We start from the raw sequence: 8,543 nt of genomic DNA, 5'->3' as shown, positions 1-8,543 counted from the left end.
TGGTTTATCTTCTAAACCATCTAATAAATCGTCTAAATCGTCTTTCTTTGGTGCTGGTTGTGGAGTAGATTTTGGTTTATCTTCTAAACCATCTAATAAATCATCTAAGTCATCTTTTTTAGGAGTAGATTCAGTAGTAACTTTAGTAGAAGATTGAGATGAAGTAGGTTTTGGTTTATCATCTAAACTATTTAATAAATCATCTAAGTCATCTGCTTTTTTTGGTTTTGTTTCTTCCTTTGGTTTAGCGTCAAGGGAATCTAATAAATCATCTAAGTCATCTTCCTTCTTTTGTTTATTTGTATCTTTCTTCTCAACCATATCATTTAATGCATTAAGTACATCATCAAGTTCATCTTGTTGAGTATTTTGTTGATTAGTTGCAGGTGTGTCATTAAGAGAATTAAGTAAATCGTCAAGGTCACTCATTAATTGATCTTCTTAATTTGTTTATTTGCAGTTTCTTCTATAAATACCTTTTCTTTTTTGTTTCAAAAAAATTACATCTCTTTTTTTCTTTTTTTTTCTCAATAACTTATTTTTATAATAAATATTATTAGTCAAATGTTATCTTTTCTTTGAATTAGTGTGTTAATGGAAGGAAACAAAAATATAAATGAAAGTCAAAATGGCAAACTATCACATATAAAAAATTATCTATTTTCTCTTTATCACTCATTCATTTTTTTGTACTTTTTATCAAAAAACACCTCACTATCTTGAAAATTTTTTGATTAAACCAAAAATGAGAAAAATTTTATTCATAGGAGAAATTATGTTTATAATACAGTTAATTCTTTGGAAGTAAGTTTTATTTGTCTATTCTTATTATTTATTTTATTCTTTTCTTAACTAGTTATAAACAAATAAATATTTATGTCTATTAATTTTCCTTATATCTAAACAACATACATAATGTATCATTTTTTTGTGGTATACTTCATATATTAATATAAACTCTATTAATGTTATTCGAAATAAGAAACTAAATTCTTTTAGTTTCAAGTTTTCTGAAATATTTTGTAGACAGACTGATAATTATTTGTGTTTTTATTTTTTGAGAGAATCGTTGTTGAAAAATTTTAAATATGCCATTTTTAACCACTGATTTAAATTTAGTATTTGATTAACAAAGGGAAGAACCAAATCAATGGTATTTCTCAAAAAATATTATTTCAAACATTAAACCCAGTAAAAACTTTCAAATTAAAAGAGAAGGAATTTATAAAGTAAAAACTTTTGAAATGGAAAAGGATTTAACAAGTGACTATTTTTATTGCTTCTGTAACTTATATTTAAAATTAAAATCAATAATTTAAAACTTTTTTGTTGTATATTTCTCTTGTTTTAATAAATAAAACTTATTAATACTTTTTGTCTTACTTAGTTTTTATGATGTATATAACAAATAAAGTAATTTCTAGATAATTTTAATTGATTTGAACGAATTTAGATGGCATTTGAAAATAGTAAATCAATAAAGTCAAAAAAAATTAAAATAATAATGATATGTCAGTAATTGTCTTTCTACTCTTGTATAGTTTTCATGTATTTTCAATGTTTTGTTTAAAAAAAATGAATTTATTAAATAAGCTTATCCAATCAAAGAGTTTGCTTTTTGACTACAATTCTTTTTATATCCATATCAATATTATTAAAAAATACAACCTAAGACTGGTTATTAAAAGGTTTTAGAAATAAGAGTCTCTTTAAATGAAATTGATATAAAAATAGTAAATAGCAAATTATACAAATGAAACACTTTTAAAAGAACAATAAACAATTAAATAAGTAAGAAAAAAACAGACATAAAGTGTTTAAAAGAAAATAATAAGAAAAAGTTTATGAAAATAATATTTTAATAGAAGAAATGAAGAAATATATTTTTGAAAATATAAATTAAGAATAGATAAAGTAAAAATCATTATACATAATTTTATTATTTTAATAGACACTTTTTAGATTAAACTTTCATTTAAAATGAGAATAAGACAAATAATTTTATTATTAAATGGTTCTTATTATTTTAATAAGAATAATAATATTATTAGAATAGAAAATTATAAAAAAACTACTAAAATAATAACAATTATATAAAAATAAATAATAATGATTTTTTAAGAAAACTATTGATACAATAGTTAAGATAAAAAAAAATCAAAGAATTGATCTTATAAAAATTATAATTTTTTTTACTTAATGAAAGGATTATATTTTTTGTTATTTGTTATTCTTTGTCATGCTGATATTGTTGGGATGTATATGACTGCACCATTATTAACTAATCAATATATTTCTCCAGAAGACATGTGCAGTGGGAAATTGTGTAGGTTTAGAGTTAAACAAGTAATGAGAAAATGTAAATTGTATGAACATAAACTTAAACAACTTGATAGAATAGAACGAAGATTAAACCGTGAGGCAGAAAGAGATATGCTTGATTTAAGCTCATTACAAAATACTCATGACCATCGTGTATTACAACACAAACTCAGAAAAGAACAAAAAACATTAAGAAAAGTTCGTTTAACTCGTGTTAAATTAATGAATTTAATGAGAAGAGTATTGAGCGATCTTTCTTATTCACAACAGGCTCGTGTTATTCGTTATATTGGACTAGAACATAGGATAGACCCTTCATATGAAAACTTGACTAAAAACAATGGTTTAAATCATATGAAACCCAAGTTAATTTAATTGTTCCAATCAATATTTTGTGTTATTTGTTTTTATGTTATTATATAATCTTTTAAAAAAAAATTTTAAGTTTTGACTGAAAAAAATACGTGGTGATTTATCAGTGAGGATTTGACAGAATGATTAATTTATCAAAAGAACAAAAAGTAAAAAATACTTGAATATAAGAGAAGGGAAAATAAAAAAATAGGATTAATTGAAGTTTTGCAAAGAAACAGAATAAAAAAAGAAAAGGAACTTAAAAATAACAAAAATTTAAAGCAATGAAAATTAATGTCCGATTAACTTATTCTTCAAACACAATTGAAATTATATTTGATGATAATGAGTTTAATGGTATGACAGTCTCTGGTATTAAAGAAAAAATTCGCAACCAACAACCAGATGTTGCAGAATTTAGATTGATTTTTGCTGGTCGAGTATTAAAAGATGATGAAGTATTAAGTACTCTTGGTATTAATAACAATGTTACATTACACCTTGTTCGTTCACGTAGTCCTACTTCTGTCCCTTCACAACCAACTCCAAGTTCACAATCAACTCCAGTTTCACAACCAGCACAACCAACTTTTCAATCCAATGAACAAAGTACTTTTCAACAACCACAAATGGGTAATATGCCTTTGCCTAATTTTGGTGGAATGGGAGGTTTTAATGGAATGGGAGGAATGGACATGCAACAAACTATGAATATGTTACAACAAAACCCACAAATGCTTGAACAAGCCATTAACTTTTTAACACAAAATCCACAAGCAATGAGAGCTATGTTAATGATGAACCCACAAACTGCTCAAATGATGAATAACCCACAGTTTAGTATGATGTTTGACCAAATGATTAGTAACCCAGAATTGCTACGAATGATGATTAGTAATAATCCATTGATGGGAATGGCTGGTATGCAACAACCTCAAAGTACTCAACAACCAAATTTCCAACAACCTCAAAATGCACAACAACCAAATCCATTTAATTTGTTATTTGGACAACAACCCTCTCAAAATAGTGGTCTAAACCAACCACAAACTGCACAGCCAGTCCAAAGAAATCTTCATGAAGTTTATGCCAATCAAATTAACCAATTAAAAGAAATGGGATTTTTTGATGAAGAAGAAAATCTTAGAGCTCTCCAAAGAGTTGGAGGAAATGTGAATGCTGCTGTTGAATTATTATTGCAAGGGCCAGTTTACTAAATTTCAAATTAAATTTTACTATTTAAATTAGGTTTAATAAAAAGAAAGTAGAAGTAATAATCAATTATCAATTGGTGAACTTTTTGAACGTTTTCTTGAATGAGTTTGGAGCAATGTTATATTTAATGGTGAACTTCCTTTTCTACACATAACAAGATTTTGATCAAGAACACCCCACCAATCTGTTTCATCATCATTTAATAATTTTTGTATTTTAGAATTAGAATTTGGTAGTTGTTTTGAATTAAGAATTTGTGGAAAGAGAATTGCTTCATACGAAGGACATTGAGTTTTTAAATTAATAAGAGTTGTATTAATAGTATTGATATCAATAAATAATTTATTGTAATCGTGTTGAATTAATGATTCAAATAGATAATTGGAAATAAAATGAATTAATGAAGAATAGTGAACAAAAATGATAATTTTTGAAGTAAGTTGAATTGAATATAATTGTTCATTACATCTTTTAAAATTAACAACGACATCACCAAAGACATGTTCATTAGTTTTGAGAACAATATCTAATTTTTGATTTGGGAATTTAATTAAATTAATTTGTTTTGAAGAATATAAATGAAGAAAAGATTTACAATACAAACTATCTCTTGGAGATATAATTGGTGAAAGATACAATGTTAATGGTAACGAAGAAATAGATAAAGAAGTAATTGGACTTTCAAGAATTTGAGAAGAAGAAAATAATGTTTGAATAGAAATATTTAATAAAGAATATTTAAACAAATTAGAATTTTTATTATATGTTTTTTTATTTTCAATACATTGATTTGGTTGTATAATTAAAGGTTTATTAATATTTAATTGTTGAATAAATAATTGAGTCATTTCAGTTTCAAATTCATTTCCTTCAGGATAATAACTAAAACGATTTATAGGAAGAGGAATTTGAGTTGATTGTAAATGATGATTTAATATTATAAGTTTATTAATTAATTTATTATATGTATTAATTCCAAAAATATAAAATGAGTTTGGTGATGAAAGAGTATTTTCAAAAATAGTGTATATTGCATTATCATTTTTAATTGAAATTGATATTTGATTATTAATTGGTTGGTGTTGAATAAACAAGTCAAAGAAATGAATATCAGTTTTTGTTGTTAGTTGAAAGAAATAAGATATAAAAAATGTATAAAAACGTTCTAATGAAGCAGCATAAAAAGAACTTTTAGAAGAAGATAAAGATAAGAACATATCATTTATTTTAAAGAATAATTTATCTTGTAATGAAGGTAATAATGTTGAAAAAAATATAACTAAATGCATTGAACTATTAAAAACTAATGTTGATGGAAGACTTAAAATTTTAGGCATTAATTCACAAAAAAGATTAATAACACCAACAATAAAACAACGTTTATTTACCATAAAAGAAATATAAAAAGAAGAATATCTAAATATTCTAATAATTGTAAGTAGAGTTTGTTCATTATTAGTTAATATTAATTTATTTAATAAACCATATTTTAAAACAATAAAAATTTTCCATAATAATTCAAAACAATGAATTGGAATAGTTGATTGTTCAATTTCAATTTTATTTGACTGAGGTAATTTTTCATCAATTGAAGATTCAATAATAAAATGTTCAGTTATAATACATAATAAATAATATTCATTTAAAGTGAAATATTTGTTGTATAATAAAGTATTAAGTATTAAACAATATTTTTTATTAATTTCAATCCTTTCAAATATTTGAGTATGACAAATGAGTGAATAATAATATTTCATTTCATTTAATAATAATAAAATTATTTTATTTGTTTGTTGTTTATTTTGTAATATAATTTTTTCCATTGAATTTATTAAAGGTTTAAATAATAATAATAATTGATTTTGATGATATTTTAATATATTAATTAATTCAGAATATATAATTATTAATAAATTATATTCTGTTGATTCTAAACATTTTTTAAAACAGTAAATTAATTCGTTTACAATTGATTCATTATATTGAATATTATTAAGACATTCTTCCATAAAATTACCTAAAATTGGAATAATAAAATAGATAACTTCATTAAATTCTTGTTGGTTAATTGAAATAATAATTTTAATAAATTCTTTTAAATAAATTGAATAAATTGTTTTTGGTAATGGACTTTGTTTTAGAAATTTTATTGATAAATCTTTCATTTCTTGTATGAGTCTTGAATATATTTGACAGTAATGAAGTAATGTTTTTGGTGTTTTTATTAATTTAAATTCTACACAACTTAAGAATTGAATCCAAAGATTTTTTAATTGTTTAAAAGAAATTACTATTACTTCTGATTTAGAAAAAGACATTAATTTAAATTTAATAAGGTCATTACAATACAATGATGAAATAATTATTTGTTGAATTTTTATTACATAATTTGCCCATATTTCAAATATCTCATTAAATTCTATTAAATAAATTACTTCTTTTTTAAATATTTTCCATAATTCAAATTTATTATCATTTATTATTAAACAATCACTTATTAATGAAAATATTTTTATTATTACATTTGAATATAATAATTGATTATTTGCACTAAATCCTTCTAACATTTCTTTAATCATTCCAATTAATAATATTATTACTATTTTAATTTCATCTAATTCTTTATTTTTTATTAAAATACTTATTCCTTTTTCAAATACTTCTAAACTTTTTAAACATATTTGGTTATATTGTTGATAATACATTTCACTCTTATTCTTTTTATTAAATAATAATGAAATATCACATAACATTGAACCAATAATTTTTGGTGTTTTTTGAAATTCAATTGGTATTTTACTTTTTTTTAATAAATTTCTAATGTATCAATAATAATATAATTAATCCTTCTTATTACTTACTTAAACAAACTGATAAATACTTATACATTGTTCTGCTCGTTCAAAATCTAAATTTGATAATAAAGGTAAATTAAACCCAATTGATATTGCATTAAAAATGAAATTTAATCGTTCTATTGAAGAAATCTTAAGAAAAAACGTATCAACATTTGTTATTATTTCTTTAATTGTTGTCATAACAATATTTTTTTGTGACTCTTCATTAAACATAAGTAATGGATTGTCTCGAATATTTTGAATAACTCCAAGTTTCTTGACTGATGTTAAAAGCATTAATATCTTATAAGATGTTTATAGAACTTTTTAGCATTTTCGGTTTAATGTTTTTAAAACAAAACATTTGATAGAAAAAGAATAATTCTCTTTTTATTTTTTTTGTTTTTTGTTATAATATACGTTATAAGAGTTTATTTTGTTATAAAAGGAAAATATCTCATAGAATTGATTGACTAATTCCAACTTCTTTCAACTCATTTTAAGATCTGTAGTGTTGAGAGGAATAGAAGAATGACTCCCTTCATAACCAAGAAAAATATAATTAATCGAATGGAATGATAAAAATAAAAATAAGTTCTTAATTTCAAGATAAAAAAAATAAAGAAAAAGTGTTAGTTGATTATTGCATGTCGCACTCCCCTGATCCAAAGTATGAACACCAAACTCAAAGAACAGAAAAATTATCAAAAATTACTGGTAGGCATGCGAGTATTGATAAGATTGAACCATTTCTTGTAGCTTCTACAGAAGAAGAAGCAATTAAAAATGGGCAATTAATAAGAAAATCTGATCAAATAAAAAAGATGAGTGGATGTCGTCCTTTAGCGTATCAAGTAGATGATGAAAAAGGAGAAAATAATAAAAAAATTAATGTACTTAAAAAGAAGTTTGGAGATGACCACAATGTTCATGGTGTTATTCCTTATGTATTGGTTTGTTAAAATATTTTTTTTAAATTGATTATTTTTCTCTTATTATTTAGAATGTGGACAGTGAAGAAGATGCAGCTGAAAAAGGAAAACAACTCAGAAGTTATGAAAAAGTTCAAAGAAAAATGGGACAATTGTAAGGAAATATAATTGTGTAATATTGTGTAAGAAAAGTATACCCTAAGTTGTAATGAATAACTTCTTTTCTTTTTTATTCTATAAAGAATTATGGAATTTGCAATTTAGGAGTATTTTTATTAACCCCAAAAAATTAATTTTTGTTATATATAATGATTTTATACAATTTTTTTTTGAAATGAACTTAAAATTTAAGAAATAGAAGATGACGAAGAAGAATAAAGGTATTGGAGGAAAGAAAACTAATTTACAACTATCAGAAGATAGTTTATTAACAGAAACACTTTATGTTCATATTGATGGAGTGTTAATAAGAAATGAAGAAGTTTGTGGTTATTTAAAGAGTAAAAAAAAGAATAAATAAATTCTTTCAATTCGTTTTATTTTTTATATTTAAAAATGCAGTTATGGTTTAGAGATATTAGTTAGTAATTCGATAAAATTAAAATACTAATAACATAGGAACCAATAAGTTCAAATTCAACAATTAATTATCTAAAAATATTAAGTAAAGCTGATCCAACGCTTGACATTTCAGAATTAACAAAATTAAAAGCAATAACAATACCAGCTACACCTAAATATAATGAAGAAAAAGATAATATGAATCATGATTTAATATTATATTCTGATGCTATTATTGAATCACCTAAATGTTTAACGTTTGTTAATTATTTAAATAAAAATAAAAAAAAAGAAGAAGAAGAAATAAAACAGAAATAATAAA

General features: G+C 22.8%; 6 protein-coding genes across 6 annotated transcripts in view; 3 read left to right on the top strand and 3 right to left on the bottom strand.

Moving 5' to 3' along the window:
• Nucleotides 1-429, bottom strand: part of ENU1_170710 (LIM domain containing protein) — a gene marked incomplete at both ends in the record, with an annotated part of 1,406 nt that extends 977 nt beyond the window's left edge. The window contains one exon of the mRNA XM_008861147.1: nt 18-429. Within this exon, the coding sequence (XP_008859369.1) occupies nt 18-429 (412 nt within the window). The remainder of the gene's footprint in view (nt 1-17) is intronic.
• Nucleotides 430-2,199: 1,770 nt separating this feature from the next.
• On the top strand, nt 2,200-2,697 carry ENU1_170700 (hypothetical protein; the record flags this gene model as incomplete). The annotated part of the gene is made up of 1 exon (XM_008861146.1): nt 2,200-2,697. One exon carries the CDS (start codon nt 2,200-2,202, stop codon nt 2,695-2,697), a length of 498 nt encoding a protein of 165 aa, XP_008859368.1.
• A 263-nt stretch (nt 2,698-2,960) lies between these two features.
• Nucleotides 2,961-3,893, top strand: ENU1_170690 (ubiquitin family protein; the record flags this gene model as incomplete). The annotated part of the gene is made up of 1 exon (XM_008861145.1): nt 2,961-3,893. The coding sequence occupies one exon, from the start codon at nt 2,961-2,963 to the stop codon at nt 3,891-3,893; it is 933 nt and encodes a 310-aa protein (XP_008859367.1).
• A 60-nt stretch (nt 3,894-3,953) lies between these two features.
• ENU1_170680 (hypothetical protein) lies at nt 3,954-6,596 on the bottom strand (the record flags this gene model as incomplete). The annotated part of the gene is made up of 1 exon (XM_008861144.1): nt 3,954-6,596. One exon carries the CDS (start codon nt 6,594-6,596, stop codon nt 3,954-3,956), a length of 2,643 nt encoding a protein of 880 aa, XP_008859366.1.
• Nucleotides 6,597-6,752: 156 nt separating this feature from the next.
• ENU1_170670 (hypothetical protein) lies at nt 6,753-7,025 on the bottom strand (the record flags this gene model as incomplete). The annotated part of the gene is made up of 1 exon (XM_008861143.1): nt 6,753-7,025. One exon carries the CDS (start codon nt 7,023-7,025, stop codon nt 6,753-6,755), a length of 273 nt encoding a protein of 90 aa, XP_008859365.1.
• Nucleotides 7,026-7,552: 527 nt separating this feature from the next.
• Nucleotides 7,553-8,180, top strand: ENU1_170660 (hypothetical protein; the record flags this gene model as incomplete). The annotated part of the gene is made up of 2 exons (XM_008861142.1): nt 7,553-7,681; nt 8,019-8,180. The coding sequence occupies 2 exons, from the start codon at nt 7,553-7,555 to the stop codon at nt 8,178-8,180; spliced, it is 291 nt and encodes a 96-aa protein (XP_008859364.1).
• Nucleotides 8,181-8,543: the final 363 nt, after the last annotated feature.

Source organism: Entamoeba nuttalli (genome assembly GCF_000257125.1).
Source record: "Entamoeba nuttalli P19 unplaced genomic scaffold asmbl_7411, whole genome shotgun sequence".
NCBI lineage: Eukaryota > Evosea > Mastigamoebida > Endamoebidae > Entamoeba > Entamoeba nuttalli.
This window is presented reverse-complemented; position numbering and strand designations above follow the sequence as displayed.